Raw genomic sequence first — 25,129 nt, 5'->3', positions numbered from 1 at the left:
GTTCGTTGTGACCTTGTTTCACTATTTCATCATTATTAGAAATCCAAATATTTAACAAAAGGAGGATGACTAAGTAAGTTATTATATGTCCACTCAACGGATTAAAAACAATAGTTAAAGAGGAACATTGAGCACGTCAGAAATTCTTTTAAGGTTGAATAAATTAAAGGAGGATGCATAATTTTGTGGATGCTCTATTTGTAATTATTCAAAGAAAATCCACTGGAACTAACCTTTATGTAATCAACAGTTACTTAGTTGCTTGCTTCCCTAACCTTACTTTCACTCCTCACTCTTCCTGGCCTGTGGAAAAGGTTCACGCCATTGCCAACGGTCTGCGTGTGGAAGTTCTCTCCTCTCTGTGTCCGCGTGGTGCCTCTGTCTCTCTCTCTGTGCCCCTGCCTGTTCTCCTTCTACATCTATGACTCTTCCTTCTCAAGTCACTTTTGTGGTTTCTTGGATTCTTATTCACTAAATCTCAGTATTCTGCAAGGTTTTGGCATTAATCATTGTTTCTTGTCACCCTACACACATAGCAAGGTCTAACCTGTCCCAGAGGGTGTTAATTAGGGCGGGCTAATATTTCAACGGCTCTATCAAATACAGATTTGTTTACTGCTTGCACAATATTCTGAGCCTGTTCTCCTTGGGGTTGTCAGGGATCAGGCACTCATTTCTGTGGAGGGAGGGGACAGAGCTCTAATATATGACGGCTGAGTAAACCAAGATGTGCAGCTCACATTGCTCTGGAAAGTCAGACGGGGAGAGAAGTGGAGGGTGGAGGGCCGCTAGAAGGGAGGCAGAATTAAAGGAAAGTTTCTTTTAGGATGCTTGGTCTTGGCATATTTGTGGGCTGAGGAAGAGGAGCCAAATAGGGGTTGGAAGCTCTGAGACCCCTTGGCATAACTGAGACGTATTGGGTCCTTGGATGCAGGGCCTCCTGGCACCAAGGCATCAGGTTAGCTTGGGAGGGTGCTTGCTGACTTCTCTGTCAGAGAACAGGATGCCCATTTAGAAGTGAGGTGGATGGGAGATGCGGGCATCAGTTGTCCTTATGCTCGAGTCAGTCTTGGGCCCAAGGTTTCGGTTTTATGTCCTGAGCCGGGAGTGAAGGAGGGATGTGAGGATCGGGAGTCAGTGGCTCATGAAGCTTCCAAGGACACGTTGCCCATATGCAGAACCCTGCTGTTTTAAGGCTGAAACTGAAGTTCTGGTTTGATGACTTTTTCCATGACTTTTCGTTTGAGTGATTTTGATTTATTATTATTATTATTTTTTTGTAAAAGAGGAATTTCTACCTATAGTTTTCACTTTATTGGGTCCTGCGAAATGAAACAACTGGTCTTTCTTGAGAAAGAGCTTTGGAAAATTTCCTTCTTTCTTTTAGATGAGAAAGTATCTATTTACTGTGAGTCTTCACATCTGTTGGGTAAATACCTGGGAGCACTGTTGCTGGATAAAGTTGAGCTTTATAAGAAACTGTCCACATTCGCATCCACGGTGACCGCACCGTTCTGCATTTCCGCCAGCTCCACGTCCTCGCCAGCATGTGGTGGTGACTGTGTTCTAGATTTTGGAACGTTGCTTTAATTTCCAGTCCTTGATGACCTATGATGAGGGGCATCTTTTATAAGCATATTTCCCATCTGTATATCTTCTTTGGTGTGTGTGTGTGGGTCCATTCAGGTCTTTGGTCCATTTTTCAATTGAGTTGTTTCTTTCTTATTATTGACTTCTAAAATTTCTTTGTGTATTTTAGATAAATAGTTCTTTATCAGATGGGCCTTTTGCAAATATTTTTCTCCCAGTCTGTGGCTTGTCTTCTCATTCTCTTGGTATTATCTTACACTGGAGAGTTTTTAATTTTAATATATTCCAGCTTATCAGTTATTTCTTTCATGGATCATATCTTTGGTGCCATATCTAAAAAGGCATCACCACACCCAAGTTTACTGGTTTTCGCCTGTGTGTTCTTCCAGGAGTCCTCTCTTGTTTCTCATTCATGTAACAATATGTTTGCAGGGTAAAAGTTTTCAATTTTAATGAAGCCTGATTTACTAAGTGTTTTCTTTCTTGTATCACCCCTTTGACCTAATCTCAGCTCATGCAGATTTTCTTCTATCTTGTCTTGTAGAAGTTTCCTAGTTTTCTCTCTCACATTTAGGTCTGTTGTCCATTTTGAGTTAATATTCATGCAAGGAGTCATGTTTGTGTCACCTTTTTTTGAAATTGTCTTGGCATCTTGTCAAAGACAGGTAGTATATATTTGTATGGGTCTATTTCTGGGCTCTCTATTCTATTCTATTTACATATGTGTCTATTCTTTTATCTACACCATGCTGTCTTGTTCCTGTAGTTTCAGAGTAAGTCATAAACTTGGCATTGTGGGTCCTCCAAATTTGTTGTCTTCCCTTCCCCCACAAACCGTGATGGCTATTCTATTGCTGTGCTTTCCTTACCAGTTTTAAAATCAGGTAGTTGATATCTACAGAAAAGCTTGCTGGGGTTTTTAGCAGCATTGCATTGAATCTATAGTTCAATTTGGTAAGAGCTGATATCTTGATGATATTGTATCTTCCTATTTATGAACATGGGATATCTTTCCATTTATTTAAATTTTCTTTGACTTGTTCATTCATGTTTTATAATTTCCATGTTACAGATCCTGCACATATTTTGTTATATTTATACTTACATTCTTTAGTTTTCAATTGTTATTGTAAATGGTTTTTTTTTTTTTTTTTAGTTTAAAATACTAATTGTTTACTTCTGATATATAGGAAAATGATGGGCTTTTGTATATTTGTTTTGCATTCTGTGATCTGGCTAAACACACTTATTATCTCTGGAGATTTTCTGTGGGTTCCTTAGGTGCGTAAGGGATTTTCTACACAGACAGTCACGTCATCTGTGAATAAAGTCAGTTTTATTTTTTCTTTTCAATCTGTATAACTTTGTATACCTTTAGTATATTTTTCATTCCAGTTATTGTATTTTCAGGTTCTTAATTTCTGTGTGGTTCCTTTTTATACATCCTCTGTGCTTATCAATATCTCTCCTTGGGGAGGGCTTGCCCTGTGATTTCCTCTTACTCTCGGTATAATTAAGAAGTTGATTTAAAGTCATTTTCTAGTGAGTCCAATGTCTTGACTCCCTCAGTGGAAGTTTCCATTAATTGTTTTTTTCCTGTGAATGGACCATACTTTTTGTTTCTTTGCATGTCTTGTGATTTTCTGTTGAAGACTGGACAATTTGAATGTTATAACGAGGCGACCGTGGGAATAAGAAGCACCCCCTTTCCAGGATTTGTTGTTGCTGCTTGTGCATTTTCTGATGTTGCTTGTTTGTTTAGTGGTTTCTGAACTAGCTTAGTAAACTCTGTATCCTTTGTTGCATTTGGCCACTGAAGTGTGTGTTTTATTAATGAGTGGACAGCTAGTGTTGTGACAGCGACTTCCTTAAACATTTGGCACCAAAAACAAGCAAGCAAACAAACAACAAGAATTCCACTCTCCTACTCCTAATAGATTGATTCTGTGTTGGACAGCCCTCCATGTGTAGCCAGGGTGTCTAATACTCTGCTGCAGTCTTGCTTTTCTGCAGAATGGAGACTGAGGTCCATGGGGTCTCTTTGTTCTTTCCTGAGCACCCGCCCAGCACCAGGCATACATATGGCCTTTGATGTCCTGGTATAGGTGGACATTTTCCAAGTCCTTATTCCTCCCATGCATCTTCCTTTTTAAGGTGTTTGGTCTGCCTCTTGCTTGCCTCAACTATTATCCTTTGCCCCATGTGGCAATGACTAATACATTTGCCTTTAAATACTTTCAACAAATACTACCTGGGAACCCACATTTGCTGTGGGGAGCCCAAAGGCAGATGAGACAAGGACAGCCCTTGAGCTGATCCTCAGGGAGCCACTGACCTTGGAAATGCACAACCACTGTCCTTGAGAGTATGGTCTGGGCTGCTTTCTCCGGCACCAGCCACCTGTGCATGCGACTGGCCGTGGCCCTCATGGCTCTCTCACCAAGACTCAGTGGCTTTTCATCACAGAGCACACACTAGTTGTTTTAAACTCTTGATTACGCTCCAGAGTTCTGAAAAAGTTGATTCTGACCGTTTTTTATCACCTGATTCATTATCATTGTGGGTGAATATGGTGTAGAGTTCCTTGCTTGTCATTTGCACTGAGATTATTCCCTCCCTCACTTTCAAGCTCCTCTCCTTTGTGCTTACCTTTAATGATGGTTTTCTCCACCTCCTTTTTCCTTCCTTTCTCCTTTTCCTCATATGGAGGCTGACACTCCCGTGCCCCCATGTCCTTTCTCATGGCTGCTTATTTTCAAGAAATTATCGCCTCTTCTTCCTTCTCCCTTCCTTCCTCCCTCTCCTCTTCTCTCTCACCTCCTCCACCCTTAACAGGGCACCACGTGTACCACAGGAGCTGAACGATACCCCCAAACAGGGGAAGAAGGAATCAGCAGTCGGGTGGTAAGTCATCATGTCAAGTAACAGATTTAGAATGTGCTTCTCGCATTCATCGACAGTTTACCCATGAAAACATGATGCTTGTCCAGATGCCTGTATTTCCAGCCTCCATAGTTCATGACTGGAGAGCCTGGGGGGCCTCACTCTTGGGCCGCAGGTGCTCTCTCTCCAGCACCCACTGCACAGCAGGAGCATCCTTCCGTGCAGAGCTCCTGTCCCCATGGGCTCTTGGTGTGACTGCTTTGGCATCACATCTGCACGGGTTCACTGTGCCTCAGGCTCGGCCTCGTCTTCTCCTCCTCGCAGGGAGGACAGTGGGCCCTGAGTGTTCTCAGCTGGGCCTTAGATTGAGGGCGTGGAGAGCCAGACCCACAAGGGCAAGCTGACTTTTGAGAAAGATGCATCTTTCAGAAAGCCTCTGAGTTGTGATGTTTTGTGGTTAGTGCGGCGGCAACAGAAAGCTGTCTGGGGACGAGGTCAGAAGCGTTGACAGAAGCGTGCTCTAAAGGACCCGCACGCCTTGGAAGCAAAGCTGGCAAACTGCGTGCAGCTGGGGAGCGGCTCGGTGGCCACTGGAAGGGAGCACTCCGGGCCATAGCAGGGTAGCAGGGACAGTCACGGCACTGGTGGGACTCAGAGACGCCTCTCCTCTTCTCACCGCTCTGTCTCCCCATCGGTGGCTGGCAGGAGACATGACAGCTCCCGGGAGCTGGCGGTAAGCCAGGGCGGCTTTCAGTCCTAACCGAACTGCGGGCGTTTCAGAACTGTCCTTGGGGCTAGGAAAGGAGCTGCTTTTTAATCACCGCCAGCCCTGAACTGGACGGGTGGGTCTGAGTGCAGGAAGGTGCTGAAGATCAGAGTCTTGACTTCCCGACACAAAAGGTGGGAGATGCTAACGATTTCTGACATTGTGGGACAGGTCATGGGTCTCTCAAAGACCCATGAGTTTCAGAAGCCTTGATACGGATGTGTGGGTGGGTGGGGCTGGAACACTGGCTGTAGTTCTACAAGTTAGGGCAAAAGGAAAGGGGACAACTTGGAGGCTGCTTGTCACCATCAATCCCCAACTGTGGTCACCGGCTTGGGTGTTTCTTCTTTGCTAGATGTTGCAGCTACATTGTTTCAATTCCAGTGCACTGAGGAGCACTTTCTCAAGATGAGCACAGAATAGGCTGGTGGCTCCCAGGGCACAGAAGCTTCCGGAGGCCGGGACTGTGTCTGACCCCTGACCCCGACCCCACCATGCATGGAGCTGCCCTCTTCCTCATCCACTTAGTCACCGAAGAGGGAAAAGCCCCACACCCATGACCTTATGTGGAGGATAAGTCAGCCTTTATGTCTTACCCACAATTTCAGTGATTTTGTTGTTGTTACTTTAGGGCTTAGGCTTTTCGAAAAGGGTTTTTGAGACTCTGAGTCTGGAGGTGTTTCCCCACGTGCCGAGTATGAGACGGAAAAGCACCCCGGCTCTCTGCAGCCCGTTCAAGCAAGCTTGGTCAAGTGCACAGCCGTGTTCGCTTTAAACTCAGATGAAAATAAGAAAATAGGGGGATGGTAGAGCTTTTTATTCTGATGTCGATATTATATGACCCGCTGCTCCCTTGTACACGCGGACATGGGTGGAAGACAACCTTTCTGGGCCACGTGTGCAGACGTGCATGCTGGGGAGACTGAGGCAAGACAGAGAACAGAAGGGGGCGTTCATTAAGTTTCCAAAGCTCTGTTATTCTGTAAGGTTCTAAAAACACAAACACAGGTTTGCTATTTATTTCATTTTGTTAATCCTGTATTACATGTTACGTTCTGTAAATAGCATTTGTCTCTCCTCTTGGAAAACAAATTTGAAGATCTGGAACTCTGTATGCAGTCCGTACGTTTTACTATTCAGATCCTTTTATGCACGCATTAAGTATTCGGGTGGGTTAGGTTTTGTAATGAGAGACAGACAATTTCAAGGAAACTCAACCCTGAAATCGTCATTCTTGTCTTGGGTGAGGAAGTCAAGGCTCACAGAGACGCCCTCTCCCCAGGCTTGTGCACCTGCTGGTACGGTGAGCTGTGCCCGGTTCAGAGCTGTCCTCTCGTCCCCGCATGGTCTGCTCCTGCCTCCGGTCTGGAACACTCTGCTGGCGCACGCAGTCCCGCGCAGGCCCCCCCATGGCCCGCGGTGGGCCAGCCAGCAGTGGTGGAGGGAGGGGGCGGCTGAGACAAGGTGGGGTGGGGGGTCTCCAGGCCAGGGGAAGAAGCTTCTCCCCAGTGCTGGGCTGTCAGGCTTTTCCTCATACGAAAGACCGCGTTCCCCCCAATTGTTTTAATGCAAAGCTTAGAATGGAATTGAGGGGATAAGGAAACAAATGTATGAATAAAATCGGATAGATGACATCAAGGGCACCTTTTAGATATTGGAATTCAAACTGACTTTCAAGAAGGAAAATGAAGAAGTCAACCATGTGCAGAACAAGCAGGGTCAAATATTGTAAAGATAAAGCATCCATCATGTGCGTAGGAAGATGAGCCAGAAACCATGAGTTGCAGCAGGCGACGAGCCGAGTGGCGGCGGCCGGGCGGCACATGGAAGTTGGGAGCCGCCCGCTCACGGGCTCCCAGTGGTGCAAGTTATGGAGACACCACCTTGCTCGGTTTTGAGGAGGTGAGTGAGGGGCATTGGCGGCCGTCCTGTCTTGTGCCCGCACGTTCTCTCTGTCACAGGATGTAGAAGGAGGAGCACTCGGTCTCCAGGCCAGGCCTCTCCTGTCTTCGATTCCTCAACGCCGGTACGGTGGCCTACATCTTACAGGAGGCGCGGGAAAGCAGCTCTGATGAAGGGCGGAAGGACTTCCGAGAATCTGTTGATCTGTGATGAATGATCTGCACGTGTTTTTGTATATTTATTACCATTCAGTAAGAAATGGTTCTTTAGAAAAACCTGCACAGAGAATAATCCTTTCTTGGCATAAATGTTCCACTTTTAATTTCCAGAGGAAGGACCAGTATGATGATGTCACTGATTTCCTTCAGTGAGTGGATGAATGAATGAGCGGAATGAGCAAATGCATTACAGGAAGGAAAATTCTTTACAGATAGATGATTTCTTAAATGAAATGTGATGTGGCCCCTTGCTAGTCTTTGAACCTTAATTTCTTAGAGACCTTAAGGGTAAACATAACGATTACCTTAAATGTGCATAAAGAGAAAAAGATAAAAAATTTAAATACTGGAAGATTTTAATCTGGAGAACAGACTAAAATAACTAGTTTCAAGTATCTATCCATTTAATTTATATCATCTTTTATATTTTCTTCTGTTCCATATATATCTCATTTCTCAAACTGAGCATAAATACCTAAGTAGTTGAGAGGTGTTATATACATTTCTCTTGAAGTCATGCTATATTCAGCCTTTTCCGGTTGCAGAAACTGAATTCAAATTTACTTAGAAAAAAAAAGGAATATATTATCTCATATGACTGAGAAGTCTTTGGGCATGGCTGGATCCAACAGCTGTAGCTATGTGGTCCGAGCTCCTCTTTCTCCATCCCTGGGCTTTGTGTTTCTTTATATTATCTGCGGTCTCAAGGGGTTCACTTCACAAGGCAGGAAAGACAGTTCTCACCTTATATAGGTCCTGCGGTCCAAATGCCACAGGAAGCATAGCCTCTGGAATCTTTGGATCAGCCAAGCATGGGCTGAGGACATGGAGGGATCACTCAGGATCACTGCAGAGTGGCCAAGACATTGTTTCCAGCACATGCCAGTGATGCTGGGCAGATAAACACGTATTCACATCGTAAAATTTCTACGGGATGGGATCCCAGCACGTTCACTCTAGAGGATGTTACCCCCCTACACCCATAATAGCACAGATAGATCCCAAATGTGTGCTACTCTAGTATGAAGGTTAAGAAAACCACCTGTGGAGTGGAAATGGTCCGGCTGGGAGCCCCGGGTGGCTGGGCTGGGGCTCAGGAGCAGAGAGGACAGGGACCTGCCGCTGTCACCTCAAAATCCCAGAGGAAAGTCTGGCTGACTCTTGCCGCCCAGAGTGTGGGCTGCAGGGGGAGGTCAGGAAGAGCCGTGCATGGCCCTCCTGGGTCTGGGGAGGGAGGGGAGAGCAGGTTTCCCTGGCCGGCTCCCAGCCTCCCAGACAGAAGCTGTCTTGAGGACGCTCATGGTGTGAGCAGAAAGGGTGCCCAGGGCACAGGAGGGCAGTGACTGTGGTTCCAGAGGTTTCCACAGTGGCCACAGGGGACAATATTTGCCTCTCAGCAGAGGGAGCAGGATGTGGAGCTGATACTGGAAACTTCCAGAAGCTGAGAGTCACTCCATGGAGGGGAGAGGGAATCGTCTGGAACTGACCTGAATATTTACCCAGAGGAGACTCTGGGGTTTTCAGCCTGGGAAACACAAGCCCTCAACACACAAAATTACTACGTGTTGCCTGAGTGATTTGAGAGCGCTAAATGGCAGGGTTTCTGTGATTCTAGCAAGAGGGGTGACCTGCCCTAAGGAAGAAGGCCAAAAAGACTCCAGAGACGAGGGAGCACGGTAGCCAGGGCGTGAACAATGAGCGAGAATTTCCCCCGGGGAACAAAAGGAGAAATGATATTCAGACAGATGGACAAAGGCGCACAATTACGGAGAAACACGGTGTGTCACAGGAAAGCAGCTAACGGGGCTGGAGCCGCCCACCAGCGGCAGGGCCAGGATGCTGGGGAGCGAGGAGTTAGAGGTGACGGGGGCGCGTGCCTGGCTGGCGGCTGGTAGGAACCCAGTGTGGAGGTTTGCAAGCAGGGAGGGCAGATGGAGCTCCCACTGGGAGGATAATCCCCCTGCCTTCTACAGAACCGAGAGCCAAGTGCGCACACTTCCTCCATGTCCTGCTGTGCAAACCCGAGTGATCATTCTGTCCATTGCCCATAAATCTAACCCCAGTATATTTTTCAGGGTGGCCCTTGATTACATAAGATAAACAGTGAAAACTCATGAAAATACATATTCAATTCTAGACATTCCCCTGTCACAGAGGAACATATAATAGCACGTATGTGGATATGGGAACTTTTGCTTGTTTGTTTCTTCACGTTCCCATGAAACTTTTCACTGTCTTTCCTCAGGGGCATTTTTCTAGTTTTCTCTCCCCTGATATATTTATTATACATATAGCATTAAAGTTCACTTTTTTTAAAAAAAGATTTTATTTATTTATTTGACAGAGAGAGACACAGCGAGAGAGGGAACACAAGCAGGGGGAATGGGAGAGGGAGAAGCAGGCTTCCCACCGAGCAGGGAGCCTGATGCGGGGCTTGATCCCAGGACCCTGGGACCATGACCTGAGCTGAAGGCAGATGCTTAACCACTGAGCCACCCAGGCGCCCCTAAAGTTCACTTTCAAAAATCAGTTTTCAGACATTATTTTCTATCAGTATCATGGACTCTACATTGAAAAGCCTTACTAGTGTTTTGTTTTGTTTTGTTTTTTAAGCAACTTGAGCCTATAAATAAGCTTTCAATGAAACAGGAAATTGTGTCGTACACCCGAGATGAACATAACGTTACATGTCAATGAGGTCTCAGTAATAGAAGAAACCAATTCCAATAACTACAGGGACTCGACACGGGAAGGGTCGATACTTCAGTTCCCTAAAGGGTGACTCTTCCCATCCGTGACTCAGGATCTAGCCGGCTTCCCTCTGGGCTGGCCCCAGGCAGCAGGCCATCCTCCGCCATCACAGGTGGGGGGAGAGAACATGGACACCGTGCGTGGGCTTCTCCCTGTGCTGGCCTGGACATGGCACGTCTCTTCCTTTCCTACTTAACTGGATGTAACTGGACATAACTCATTCTATGGCTCTGCCCACGTGTCCCCCCAAAACTCGCATACTGAAACCTAACCCCCAATGTGATGGCAGATGGAGGTGGGCCCTTTGGGAGGTGATTAGTCCATGAGGATGGAGCCCCATGAATGGGATGAGGGCCCTTGTAAGAGGCCCCGCAGAGCCAGAGCCCCGGTGCCCCTTCTGCCCTGAGGGCACAGCGAGAAGGTGCTGGCTGTGACCCAGAAGGCAGGCCCTGACCAGACCCCAAATCTGCAGGCGGCTTGCTCTGTTCGGACTGCAGCTTCCCCAGCTGAGATAAATGTCTGCGCTTTGTAAGTCACCTGGTCTAGAGAATTTTGTTATAGCGTCCTGCACTGACTGAGACACAGGCTTTCTGCTTTACTTCCTCCCAGTTCCCGCCAATATGTCAGCTTCTTGAAGACATATTTCCTGATTCCTCTGTATGATACCACCCTCCTATCACTCTCTTTCGCTTGTCCTGTTTTCTTCTCCTTTAGAGTGTTTACCATACGGCATATTATGGTTTTGTTTCTTTTTTAATGTCCTGTCTCCATAATAAGACATAAAATCCATAAAAGAAGGGGCTTGACTTTGTTCATTGCTCTAACTCCAGAACTTAAAATAGTTCCTGGCAGGTAGCAGGCACTCAAGGGTAACCAGCAAAATAATAAAAATGGATCATATTCCTTCCCCCCCATTTTAAGATGGGAAAAAAAGACAGGTTAAAATGCAATCCAAAAGATGTTAAAACATGGGGGAGAAGCAGAAGCATGGAGACAGAAAACAAAAAAATAAGACCACATAGATCAGTAATAACAAAAAGAAGTAAACAGACTAAACTCACTAGTTAAAAAATAGAGATTGCCAAATTGGGTTTTTAAATATTCCAGTTATGTGCTATTTCTAAGAGATACCCCCTAAATCACAGGACACGGGAAGATTGCAAAAAATATAGCAGACCAATAAGTAGCAAAGACTGTTGGTGTATCTAGAGCAATATCAGGCAATTTACACCTTAAGGGAAAAATCAGTACTATCATACCAACCATATAACGTTAAAATAAACTAAAAATTCATAGTATATTATGTGAGAACCTATGCATATGCCATAAATATGTAAAGAAATGACTAACAGACAAGACATAGGTTACCTGGAGATGGGGGGGGTGGGGTGGAGGTTGTGATTTGCAAAGTAGATAAAAGCTGTTCCAACTCTATTGATGATTTTTTTTAAAGATTTTATTTATTTATTTGAGAGAGAGAGAATGAGAGACAGAGAGCATGAGAGGGAGGAGGGTCAGAGGGAGAAGCAGACTCCCTGCCGAGCAGGGAGCCTGATGCGGGACTTGATCCCGGGACTCCAGGATCATGACCTGAGCCAAAGGCAGTCGCCTAACCAACTGAGCCACCCAGGCGCCCGATTTTTATTATTATTATTATTATTCTAACCTGGATGGTGGGCACCATGGGTATTCACTATAATTTCATCTTATTTGTTTCATGTTGAAAATAGTTCATAATAATTAAGAACATTCCTTTCCCAAATTTGATTACAAATGACTTCCAATATAATGGAGCTGCCCAATGCAGGATCCCATCAACGTGTAGGTCAGAGAACCCCTTGGGGAGGAAAGCAACTGATGGACAAGTTTTGGAGGCACCTTCCAGGGAAGGTAAGAGCCTTCTTGATTTAGCAAGATACTCTGCTACATAAGTTACTTAAACTCAACTTCGTCCTCTGGGAAACGTGTGTGGATATTAGAAGAAACAATGAGTGCAGGTGAAGTACTTGCTCTGCGGTGGATGCTCAGTGAACTGCCTCAACCTCTTCCTATAAACGAGGCAGAGGGGACAGGTGAGGCAGAAAGAGAGCAGGATTCCCCACCACCTGCTTCCCCCACTCCCCAAGGCTCAGCCTTGTGCCTGCACTTGGCCTGTTCTCCAAGTAATCGCAGTGCCACACCCACAGGGCGCACCCCACCCCGCTCAACCTTCTGCGACCTGACTGTGTCTGCCACATACTGGACCCTCAATCATCATTTGGAGAGGGCTGGAAACACACGGTGATCTTGGAAGTGAATAGACACACATCATATCAACGCTGCAAAGAAATGAATCCATTTCAGCTCTCTAGTTGGGAACTAGCAAGATTACACACCGGGATGATGCTTACTCACAGCTATCCTCAGCTCAATTTCTTCGTGTAAACATGTTTTTTTCCACCTCACAAATATGTCATGTCAGTACTTCTGTTTATGTCGCTCAGGTGAGAAACACAAAGCCAAACTGATCTAAAGTTGGATGATGTGAACACACCTTTAATATTTTAGACGTTTCCAATGAAAACTCCAACAGGCCATTCATGTTTTTTCCTGCTTGTTTCCTCCCTAGCGGTGGGAAGGGTGGGGGTGGGATCAGGGATTTTACAAAACTCCAGGCTGCAGTGCCAGTCGCTGATCTCTGGGGGGGTTAATTCCTGGGGCAGGGAGCGCTCTCAGGGACAGCCACCGCAGGAGCCAAGAAAGACGAGCGGCGCTAGCGGGTGCGGAGACTGCGCAGCCCACCGCCTGCGCCCCGCGCGCTGGAGCGCGCTCGGCTCTGCTCCGCCGCCCGGGCCCTGCTGCACCCGGCAGCGGCCGCCCTCGCTGGACCCACGCAGGTCCGCACCCTGCAGAGGCGAGCGAGCGCGCCCGATTCCTGCGAGGAGGTGGGCGGCGCCCCATCCCTTTAGGACTCCTGCAGTCTCTGCGCGCGCTGTGACTTCCGGGGGACTGGAGAGGCCCCAGGGGCGCCGATTTCAGCCCGCTGTGTTTTCTACGTCTCAGCTGCAGCAGAGGCCCCGCGCACCCCCTCTGAGAGCCTCGGGAAAGCGGCCAGAAGGCGCTCACCCGGTAGATCACTTGGAACCCCTGCAAAAGCTGGGAGGGGAGAGGAGGCGCGGGCAGCCCTCTCCACGAACTGCGGCGTGCGCTGCGGCTCACCGGCTGTCCGGGGGGGAGCGACGCGGGGAGGGAGCGGCTCAGAGCAACAGGTGCCGCCCGAAGCCACTCCCGGAACGAGGGAACCGGCCAGCAGGGACCAGGAACCGGTAAGGCGCAGAGGGGCTCTCCACCCCTGCAGCCGCACTGGCGGGTCCCTCCTCCCGGGTCTGGGCGGCCGCGCAGAGGGAAGCCCGCGCTCTCGGGACCGCCGCGCGTTCCCGGGAAGGTCCCGATCTGGGCTCCTCGCAGGCGGCCTCGCACAAAGACGGTGCCAGTAGGCTCAGCCTCAGGGTGCGTGCCCATCGCGGGGCTTCAGGATCGGAAACTCGCCCTCTGCGTGCTCGGGGTCGGGACCCCTGGCTCCTCCGAGCTTTCTTCCTCAGCAGGGCACCCCCGCCAGCGCGTCCGGGCGCCCGCGGGCCATGGAGCTGGCAGCCGGGAACCTCAGCGAGGGGAACGCTAGCGGGCCCAAGCCCCCCGCCCCGGAGCCCAGACCGCTCCATGGCATCGACGTTGAGAACTTCATCACTCTGGTGCTCTTCGGCCTGATCTTCGCGTTCGGCGTGCTGGGCAACAGCCTGGTGATCACCGTGCTGGCGCGCAGCAAGCCGGGCAAGCCGCGCAGCACCACCAACCTGTTCATCCTCAACCTGAGCATCGCCGACCTGGCCTACCTGCTCTTCTGCATCCCCTTCCAGGCCACGGTGTACGCGCTGCCCACCTGGGTGCTGGGCGCCTTCATCTGCAGGTTCACCCACTACTTCTTCACTGTCTCCATGCTGGTCAGCATCTTCACCCTGGCCGCGATGTCGGTGGACCGCTACGTGGCCATCGTGCACTTGAGGCGCTCCTCCTCCCTGCGGGTGTCCCGCAATACGCTGCTGGGCCTGGGCTTCATCTGGGCGCTGTCCATCGCCATGGCCTCGCCCGTGGCCTACCACTACAGCCTCTTCCACTTGGAAGTCAGCAATCAGACCTTCTGCTGGGAGCAGTGGCCCAACCAGGGCCACAAGAAGGCCTATGTGGTGTGCACCTTCGTCTTTGGCTACCTGCTGCCGCTTCTGCTCATTTGCTTCTGCTATGCCAAGGTGGGCGCCCGGGGCGCGGGCAGGGGCGGGGGCTCAGGCGGGCGGCGGGCTCGGGGCCTCGGGGTAGCTCCTGTGTCCCCGCGCCCCCCTCGGAGCCCCTTTGCCCTCACCCGCTCCAGTTTTCTGGGCAGCTTGGGTTGAGAACCTTCCCCACAGCCCTTTCTCTCCCCTGGTGGATGGTGTGTGAGAGGGTGCGCGGGAAAGTTACTTGGAGTCTGGGAGCCACTGGGGAAAGCTTGCAGGTCACTTCCCAGAGGTCCTGCCACCCCTCGGCCTCCCACCACCACAGCCCTGGACCCTGAGTTTGTCCCCTTGGCAGCCGAATTGCCCTCAGTTTTAGCCACCCACACCCAGCACCGCGGATCCAATCTGGGGCTCAGACTGCAGGACTGCAGAGCTGCAGGGAGCACGGTAAGCCAGAGCGCACCGCCCCTTGCCCCCTCCCCTGCCCTTGCCTGGGGCGCCTGGCTGGTCGCCCAGGTCCCCTTCCTGCTCCTTGAAGCCTGTGCTCCTGGTGAAGGCACTTTGAGCTGTATTTTACCGGAAGCTTAAGCTTGATAAACCCCAGTGCTAAAAGAATATTTCTTCACAGTATCTTGACCTGAGTCTCCAGAGAACTTTGGATGGATGGGTTTCAATTCTGTTTAGAATGGTTGTGTAGACAACATGAAGTGATTCAGGCCTAAATCCCTAACTCTCATCAAGAGTTGCATTATTGTCACTTCTGGCCCAGCTACCTACCCCTCCCTCCTTACCAGGAAAATTGCTCCCATCCTCCCTTCACATATCTTGGCAGAGCTCAGCAAACTCACATCCTCTCTCATTAATAAGGTGGGTTTTGAAGCTGTTATACTGATCAGTCTTCAACTTTCTGGATACACTCGTTTGTGCTTGAGTAAGAATATATGCTTAATCACGTGACAGTGATTCCTGGGGGTAAAGCCCAGCTCCCCAATGTATTCTGGGAGTATCATCACCATGAGGAAAACATCTCTGCTGCCAACTTTTGAAATTCCCAGCATTTTATTTTCGTCTTTCTCTGTCTCTCCTTCTGTTTCTGATAAGGCCATGACTCTAGGGCCATGAGTAACCAGATTACAGAGAGCAATACTTACTTACATTCAATTCATATTTTTCCCAGCAAAAGTGTTTACTATAAGCCCCCTGGTTTCTGTTTTCCCCTGCCCCATATCATCTATGTAGAGTTGTGTCTGTTTGAATGGTAATAGTTTTGGATATTATCTGAAAGAATGGCCTGCATCAAAGGGTTATACATAAAGATACATGGAAGAGATAGGGCAAGATAGGACATTTGGAAGATAGCTGTAGTTTAGCTCTTTGCAAAATGGCTGGTTTATTCACTTAGCCTTCTTCAAATGCAAAAGAAAAAACAAAACAAAACGTGGTTCTACCAGTGCAGTGCTCAACCTCAGCAACTGTCTTGCTCAGTCTGCACAAGAACTGTGGGCAGGAGCATCCAGGAAAGGGTTTGGGAAGAGCAAAGCAACTGACCCAGATTATGAAGCTGGTAGATGGTTCAGGAAGCGTTTTAAGGCAGTTTCCAGTCACCAAGGGAGGGCCTTAGGAGCATGAAGCTCAGGACTCCAAGTGTTCTCAAAATATTTGGTGGTGAATTCATAATCACCTGAAGCAGAGCTGAAATATACTGTTCTTTCACTTCCCAAAAGTCTCCAGGTGTTCTCGAAGGAAATGACAAGGCAAAATTTTAGAAAAAATTAGGCTACATTTCTGTCATCTGAGAATTTATGAAATTCACACATAGGGCAAAGTTTCAAAATAGTTTAAAAAAATTCAACAAATGCATGCTCATTGGGATACTTTTTACATGGAAATAGTTTGCTTTTAAGCATAACTGGAAATTTCTTTTACATTCAAGCTAATATTTTCAGATTCAATCTAGGGCTTGAAGAATAGCTTAGGTGTTTCTTTCCAGCTGCTTTTCTTTGCCTCCATCATTAAGGAACACTGTCCAGCTAACGATTCTTCTTGAATGTTAGGTCCAGGACTAGCTCTTTCTCCAAGCCCAGGACTGATGGCCACGATGAAAAATCACAAATGGCTGAAAAGTCATCTGAGATTCCATTTTTTTTTACCTCAACAAGGGGATTGCATTCGAGTGCTGCCTTCTACTCCCCAAACCTTATGACTTCGTGTAGAAAGTTTGTGCCTGACCGGCCCTGAGAAACACGCAGAATGCCCGGGGTGGTGTGTGCTTGTCGTGCTCCTTTTTGCACGGGGCTGGCCCCTTGCTCTCTTTCCCTGGAGGGACTTCTTGTTTGGGACCATCCACTATCTGACATGAGGGTAAACTCTTCATGTGCCCACCTGCCAAATTCTCGCACATCCCCAGAGACATCTGATGCCCAAGGTGACCTTGGCTCAGGTTTGAGTGTATGCCTCCCACACACAGCTAAGTGTATAGAACCAGAGAGTGACACCATCATGCCATCATCATCCTTCACAGAAATGCAGTTACAACCCATCATGATACCTTTGATGGCAAGATCTCATCAAATATATATCAATATATGCATTATAATATATCAATGTGTGCTCGTAGTTTGGGCTATTGAAGGGAAACAGTGAAGAAAACTATACGTGGGTATTTTCTTTTCTTTTTTTTAAAAGATTTTATTTATTTATTTGACAGAGACAGAGATAGCAAGAGCAGGAACACAAGCAAGGGGAGTGGGAGAGGGAGAAGCAGGCTTCCCGAGGAGCAGGGAGCCCGATTCAGGGCTCGATCCCAGGACCCTGGGATCATGACCTGAGCCGAAGGCAGACGCTTAATGACTGAGCCACCCAGGTGCCCCTATATGTGGGTATTTTCTCTGTTGACCACTCAACATTCCACACGTGGCTTGAAGTCCCTGAGATGTGATGCAATGAGTTTGTTGAAGGAGTGAATAGACCCTCGGGCAGCATTGTGAAGCAGATAATATTTCACTTTTCTGTTTGGCCTCCTCTCCAGATGTCCCTTTCTGATTTTGTTGTGCTGCCTGTCCTCTCTTCTCTCTTCTTGTCCCTTGTCCTCAATGACCAGTGTCCTCCTGTGGTCTCTTGCTGGGGAGGCTGCCAACAAGGAAACTCACATGACCCGTGCTCCCTAGACAAGATCCTACAAAAGCTCTTCTGTTTTCTCTTACATTCAGTTCCTGGAACCCTAATTTCTGTTGGCAGAACAGTTAACTAATCTATCGTCAATGTATTGAAAGCAATCCTAAATGTTACTGTACCAAGTGAAAGACTCGTCTTGTTGGAGATGATGCTAAGCCACTGTAGGAAGGGAGAAGTAGTTCGGTAGGGCTGAGAATTTGGTGTCAGAAATTCACACCCCGTGATGTCTGCTTAACTTGCTTAGAGCTCATGAAGTTGGTAAATAAATCCTGTAGTTTCTTAATTAGGGTATAATTGATCACTCCAGAAGTCCTGCATCTAGCTGAGTGCAGCAGACTTTTGCAGTGAGTCCAAATTGATTGCATTATTTCCATGCTGAGGTGCTAGAGGGAAACAAAAAAGTGTCTGGAAAGCGGTTTCTAGTTCTCTCAGAGCCTCATTTGGCAAACTACAGACAACCCAAAGCCCTTAGTCATCCAGAGGCTAATTTTTCCTTAGGTGTTCACTCAGATGGTATATAAAAATGAACCCCAGTACAAGTCTGCAGGGTGGGCTCTGTTGTGTAAGACCGAGCTTATGTTGTAAATTCGTACATATAACCCAAATGTTTCACATCATTTCTCCTGAGTATTACACTGGCAAGAGAAGGCAGAAATAGTTTTGCTAATGAACAGAGCCAGTATCTCCCAGGAGATCCTCTGACAGGGATGTTAATCGTAAAACCTTGCTAAACCGTCTATAAATCCCCAGAGAGGCTGAGTCCCCCACAAGGTGAGTTGTCTAAACTCATGGAACAGTAGGTAGAATTAGAATAAAGAACTCAAGGAAAGCAGGTGGGTGGGAATTTGCTGTGAGGAGCCACAACAGGAAAACAGAAGGAATAAGTTGAAGCAAACTTTGGCTGTACTGGAGAACTCTGATTACATCATCTTGATTTGCTCACTTGCTTGCTTTCCCCACTGGATAGTGCACTGGAGGGAGACCTCTGGTTTTTCCACGTTTCTAGGATTTGGCATCACACCCTACTTACAGCAGGGACCTGGTGATTGTTAAAATGTGGAATCTTGGGGAAACTGAGGTGGAAGGTAGACAAGTAAGGACCCATAAAGGGGTAGCAGTGTGACATTTTCTGGACAAAACTCCAGAACCACACACCCCAGTTTCTCTGTAAATAGATGCTGTGACCACAACAGTCCCTGGATACTCCTAAATGTTAAACAGTTGCAGTTGGCAGTTCATATGCCTTATTACTTTGGTACCTTATGTGCATTTCGATTTGAATGATTTTATAAGTAATGTGATTACCAGGTCAGAGTGTCAAGAATTGTCAGTGCAAATCAGACAAGGAACTGTGGGCAAGAGGCAAACAGTTTTATTAGTCTGTGTTTTCCAGGTCCTGAATCATTTGCATAAAAAATTGAAGAACATGTCGAAGAAGTCAGAAGCATCGAAGAAAAAGGTAATATTCACAAATATATATTCTATATGTCACATTTCAGAGCTTAGTTCATTTTTATTCCTAATTATCCTTATATCCACCACTGCCTGTGACATTTAGGTTCTTTGGTACAGATATCTGAAATGGACCTCTGACCATGAGGCACAGGGTAGGGATGGAAAGTCAGCTTCTGAGGGCATCACAGGTGACCAGCTGCTGCATGAAAACTTAGACGGAGGTTTGGAGAGGTGAGGAAACAGGTAGTTTTTTGGATTCTCTTTAGGAGATGTGTTCTAGGTTGATTGGGACAGAGGGTAGAGTTCCTGACGTCCATAATTTGCACAAAACCATCTTATTGTGTATTTATCATTGTTGATGTGATTCTAGGAGGCTCTGGCTTAACTGTCTTTTCAGAGATGTTACTTTAATCTCTCTCCTAAGCCCCCAAATCGGATGCATTGTCCTCTCTTCCTCTTTGACTTGTGCTGACACTGGTCCTCAGGGGAAATGGGGGAGGGGCCCCAAAGGGACTTCTACCCACTTTTGTCTTTCTCGTTCCGTGAATCCTGATTTAAACAAGCTTCTCCTGAGTCATATTAAGGCATCTAACACCCTGGTATTTATTACAGTTCACATTTTGAGAAAAACTATGTTACAAATCAGGATCATTCTAACTCTTACATGATACCTATAGAATCTCTGATTTTAGAAAGTAGAATAAGAGTATTGGACAAGATGTTTAGGGAGGAGATATAGCCAGACATTTTCACCCACAAATGGTAGTCATAACATCACAGAGCACCTTGTTTGTCCTTCTAAATTTTATGATGATCAAGGACGCAAGTGTTCTTTCCCGACATCTATTGTAAATTGTAGTCCTCTCATATTCAATGCTATGCGGAGACCAAGAAAAGAGCCTTGTTCATGGTTATGAGAAGATCGGGGGAATCACTAAAAATTGAGAGGTAAATTTGGGATGAACTGCAAACATACACATATAAAATATGCCATATTCACGCACATTACCTTTGCCCCACGGACTGGATCTTATCAATAAGCTGCTGGGGTCTGTTTCTGTCCTAAGCTTGGCACTTAGTAGAAACTTCCTGAAAGATGCAATGAAATGGGATATCCAGAGGGTATTCATTTGGTGAAGTAGAGAGATGTCCTCTCTGTCTTAGAAAGAAAAGATGATGTGTTCTGTTCTATTTGTGGGTATAATTATGTCTCGATTGTTTTTGATTAAATCATCTGGGAATGGAATCTCTCATATACTAATGGATAAGTGGATTGATAGCAGACAATCTGTTAATATATGTGAGCAAATTTCTTGTTTGCTTTGTGTGTCATGCAGTAAGCAGTTTTAATATGTAATCCTGCCACCCTATAAAAAAACCTGTTGTTGGATTTTACCTGAGTTGTTTTAAGCATTTGAATGAATGAGGCACAGTCAGAATCATTTCACCGGGGCAGGGTGTCGAGGCCCAGGGAGGTTACGTCATTTTTCTAAGGCTGCACATCCAGGTTATGGCTAGCGTGAGTCCCAGGCTTCTGCACAATCCATGGCACCTTGTGATGGTGAGCAGTCCTGTCATGTCCTGCCCCCCCGATGCATTTGTCCTGGCCTTGCCCTGAAATCCCACCCTCCTCCTGCATCTCTGCCTCCACCTGGTTATGGAGCGTCTGCCTTCCAGCCCATGTCTCTGAGGGATGTGTGCTGCGTGTGGGTTTGCTGTCAGTGTTGGTCCTGTGGGCATGGGCAGCTCACTCCTGCCCTCCTGGGGGTGTGGCATCTTCAGCGGGGTTCTCATTTTCACGGGGCCGGTGGAGGGGGCCGCAGGGCAGGGCTTGAGGCAGTACGTTCCCAGGGATGTCCTAGCCATGGAACCACCTCCTGCATCCTGCCCTTGCTCCATGTGAGGACCTGAGAATGAGCATCCCCGTGCTCTTCAGCTTCTTCCTTCCATCTCCTTCAGTCCTCCCAACCTCCTTCCCCTTATTTGTCCATTCCGGTCGGCCGGGGTTTGCTCTGTGTAGAAGGGAAAGCTCTGGCAGGGAGGTCAGGGAAAGGTGCTGGGGACTGGTGCTCTGGACGTCCGTGTTTCAACTCCACAAACTCTAGCAACCAGGGCTCAGTCTGAGAGAGAAGATTCCAACCTTTAGGCAAGGGGCTCCGAGCCTGCATCTCTCATATCCTCCAGATCCCCTTCCCTGACGGTGGTGACCTGGGAGCTGGAGCAGTCGAGCACAGGGGGCTGGGGACATTTCCGTGCATGGTTCCGTTGGAGGTCCAGGTGACCGCTGTCTTCTGAGGCTTTGATTGTCCGCCCAAGTGCCCTGATGCTCTGGTTTCCCCGGAGCTCGGGGAGGGGCGCAGAGTGGGAGATGGGGTTGATGGTGACTAGGCAGATTTTGCAAGCTATTCTTTCCCTGTGTCTGAGCATTCAGAACATGGGTTTGGGATCATATTACCGGGCTTCCCACTCTAACTTAGCATTCGGCTCTGGAACACCAGGCACCTGTCTTGACCTTTCTAAATCTCAGCGTTCTCATCCCAGACCCGAGATCCTGATGGGGTCTGCTTCCCGCACACGGCCAGCAGTCAGGACATTCCCAGTCGCCCACCACTGCCCCAGTGCCGCTGAGGCCATCAGCAGTCAGGACCCTGCTTGGTTCCTGAGCCACCTTTTAAGGAAGGAGCCAGCTGATTGTGTTGTATTTTAGTTTAAAAAATATTAAGAGCCCACCATCTTTTGTTTGAAGACATAGACAGTTTCCACCCAATCCCAGCATTACTATCTAGTTGTTGCTTTTCAAACATGTACCCAACGGGCTGCCATGAAACACAGGAAAGGTGGTCCTCAGGCTCAAGCCCAGCCCACTGAGGAGGTGATGGGCAAGCACACAAAGCATGCTGCAGACAGGGAGCTGGAGGGAAGGCTCGTCTTGTGCTGAGGTCCTTAATCAGGTACGGCTTTCTTCCATCCCCTGCTTGGCACAAATCTCAATGGAAACACGTGGGTCCTGCCTTTGCCTTCAGCTCTTTTCGATTTAGGGGCAGCGAGGGAAGGGTTACATGCAAACCGAACAATGGGGCTAGTTGGCCCCCCGACAGAATCTGAGATGTCTCTCTGGAATGCATCAGTGTGTTGGGGTCTTTCACTTGGCAGAGATCAACGAGGAGAAATAAAGACATACACGGTCGTCGAGGCCACTGTTCGGAGAGGTTTCGAGCGCTCACCTGAGCTGCATCTCAGGGGACACTGTCTCAGCGTGTGCCCTGCTCAGAGCTTTGTGGTTTTAAAGTCACAGTGTTTAGTCTCTGCACATTTGTATTCCCACGATCCAGAATACACTTCCCGTAATCCACATGCGTCTCACATACGTGATGAAGTTATTCCACGTCCCGGACAAGTTTGGAACAAAACTGTGATATGAAGTCGTGGCCAACACTTAAAGCGGATTCAGTATCTGATTCCATCGCAATATACATAAAGCGATCTTAGAGCGTGTTCCAAGCTCCGGATTATTCTCCTGTTCTAATTGACGTTTCCTTTGTTTTCCTCTTCTTCTAGACCGCGCAGACGCTTCTGGTGGTGGTTGTGGTTTTTGGGATATCCTGGCTGCCGCACCACATCATCAATCTCTGGGCTGGGTTTGGGGATTTCCCGCTGACCCCCGCCTCCTTCCTCTTCAGAATCGCTGCCCACTGCCTGGCATACAGTAATTCCTCGGTGAACCCCATCATATACGCTTTTCTCTCTGAGAATTTTAGGAAGGCCTATAAGCAAGTGTTCAAGTGCCACATTCGCAATGCATTGCCTCCTAATGATACTAAAGAGAACAGAAGTCGAGTAGACACCCCGCCGTCCACCAACTGCACTCACGTGTGAGAGGGGTGTTAGCACAGGCTTGTGGAGTTTCCGCATGCGTGGGCCAGACGCAAAACCACAGGGCGGGGCTCAGCAAGGCTGCAACTTCTTACGTTCCCAACAATTCATGTCATTTTAATTAAATTCCACTTGGTTTTAAAAAAAAGTGCTTTGGTCCATTTAGGAAATCTCTAGGAAATATTATTTCTAAATTTTATTTCCAAAACAAAAGAAAATGCCAACAAGTTTTATGCCTCTACAGAAATGAAAGTTTAATAAAGTTCCATAGATATGTTCAAGTCTTCACAGAATAAAGAAATCGGGACCGATAAATATGGTCAGGATTGCATGGCAATCTACATTTTGAAGCAAATTTACTTAGAAAAAAATGTATGTGTTAATTCTTCAATTTTAAGGAAATAGGTAATGTTGTAAGCTATGTGTTTTAAAATATGATCACGGACACATGATGAAAGTTTTACCTGAATTTAATTTTTGTGGCCGTTTGTATAGAGATACACCTGTTAAATGGAAGTAAGACTTTGCCAAGTGTATTTGCACAGCCCACGCTTGCTCCCACCTGTAAATAAGGAACAGGGTTTCTGGGGATGAGCTGCACCCATGTGTGATCATGAGGTCTATTAACTATCCCCAGAGACAGGTGCAGTGGTGCCCTGGTGACTCGGGGTGGCAGCCTTGGGTGCTGCCCTTAAAATATCCTGTAATGTATGCTTTGTAGAGTTAACTAAAAAAAAAACAAACAGGGAAAAATGCCAAATGCAACTATTCTAAGATTGGAAGCTCTAGGTGAGATCTGAAAAGGAACCTGGTCGTTAGAGTTTTATAAATCTACTTGCCTGGGGTAGTAGCTATGCTTCGAACCTCGAATGGAACGGAGCCAAAGAGAGTTAAAAATAAGTCAGTGAGGACGCTGTGTAGATAATAATTTCTCTGGGGCCAGAGAGAAGTCAGAATTCAGTAAGCCACGTGCAGCAATGGGTATGCCACGTGCAGAAAGCACACTCGATGTTTGATTCAGATAACGTTTGAGGAAAAGGAATCTTCTGAACGGGTATACCCAGGGATGTAGGTTGCGCAAACAAATGCTTTTTTCATTAAATTTGTAGTAATGTTAAATGCACATTTATCCCAAATATTGCTTTGTCTGAAAATGTTAAATTGAAGTTAAAATGATCGCAAGCTGAATTTCAAATGTAGTTTTCATGACAATTTCGTATTTATTCATGTTTACAGTGAAAAAATGGGGTGAAAAGATTAAATTATCCTACCATAGAAGACTAGTTTTCAGACTATGGGACTTCGATATATTTTAGGAGAATACTAAAACAACAAGACTTTTTAAAAAAAGGATTTAGCATCATGTACCCCTGTGTCAAATCAAGATTCCATATGAAATATCGAATTTTAGATAAAAAACTCAATACAAGTCTTTGCATGTTAAATTCTCTAGGCTAGGGATTGATTGTCACTAATTATATTCCTCCAACAAACAGTATTTACGCTTACAATGGTACAACTGATTCTCTAGCCAGAAGAGGAGAAAATTCTTTGAAAGGTTGGGAAATCATGAGCTTTCATGTTCGGGGGTGGGGAAAAAAGTGTGTATGTGTATGTGAGTACTTTAAAGAATAGTGTAGGTCCTTTGCATGGAACATTTTTTGCACTTTATTAAATATAGCAGCAGAAACATTGCATCCTGACGATGATAGCTCACCTGCTTTGTGGAGCTCGAAGCTGCCGTTGCAAACACCCGTTAACACACACGGGACGAGCCTCCTGGATGCCTTCGGATTTGCATGGTTGACAAAGGCTTCCTGCACAGCGGCTGCTCCCCGGTTTTCCTCTCCCGATTCCTGCACACACACACGGGAGTATTAAAACAATGCAGTACCCGATGCTGCTGTTCTGTCAGTAGAGAGTGGAAGATATGCTGCAACGGGATGCGCTTACTGACCCACATTGCTTCTCTTGGTCCTTGCCATTTGTTGTCGGCAGGACAGAAGCTAGAGGGACCGCGAAACCTCCAAGTTGCCGAGTGTGGATGCAAATCACTTCGTTTCGTAGTTAGAGCAGACATTTTTCCCGCCCATCGTCATTCCTCATCCTCAGAGCACAGGTGGTCGCTTGTATAACAGATTTTGTTGCTGACGATAGCGTGCGTCCTGCGAAGATCTGATGGGAACAGACTCCAGTTGCCCAGAGAAGTGTCGGAGTGTCTGCTTCCTAGGGGGTTGTTTCTCTAATACGTAATTGATGTGACCAAT

At 47.1% G+C, this 25,129-nt stretch overlaps 1 protein-coding gene across 1 annotated transcript; it reads left to right on the top strand.

Annotated features, from left to right (window-relative positions):
• Positions 1-13,623: 13,623 nt before the first annotated feature.
• GALR1 (galanin receptor 1) lies at positions 13,624-23,256 on the top strand. Its single transcript, XM_034995828.1, has 3 exons — positions 13,624-14,396; positions 18,928-18,993; positions 22,548-23,256. The coding sequence occupies exons 1-3, from the start codon at positions 13,731-13,733 to the stop codon at positions 22,863-22,865; spliced, it is 1,050 nt and encodes a 349-aa protein (XP_034851719.1). The 5' UTR covers positions 13,624-13,730; the 3' UTR covers positions 22,866-23,256.
• The last annotated feature ends 1,873 nt before the right edge of the window (positions 23,257-25,129 follow it).

Source organism: Mirounga leonina, unplaced genomic scaffold, assembly GCF_011800145.1.
Source record: "Mirounga leonina isolate KUSES-001 unplaced genomic scaffold, KU_Mleo_1.0 Mir_93, whole genome shotgun sequence".
Taxonomy (NCBI): Eukaryota; Metazoa; Chordata; class Mammalia; order Carnivora; family Phocidae; genus Mirounga; species Mirounga leonina.
Note: the sequence above shows the minus strand (reverse complement) of the source record. Positions and strands in the feature narration are given on the sequence as shown.

What these genes read in the sequence shown, in the direction of transcription:
- GALR1 (XM_034995828.1), top strand. Translation starts at nt 13,731, where the DNA reads ATGGAGCTGGCAGCCGGGAACCTCAGCGAGGGGAACGCTAGCGGGCCC. An exon ending in TTTGCTTCTGCTATGCCAAG is followed by an intron (nt 14,397 to 18,927) that starts GTGGGCGCCCGG and finishes TGTGTTTTCCAG; the next exon opens with GTCCTGAATCATTTGCATAA. An exon ending in CAGAAGCATCGAAGAAAAAG is followed by an intron (nt 18,994 to 22,547) that starts GTAATATTCACA and finishes CTCTTCTTCTAG; the next exon opens with ACCGCGCAGACGCTTCTGGT.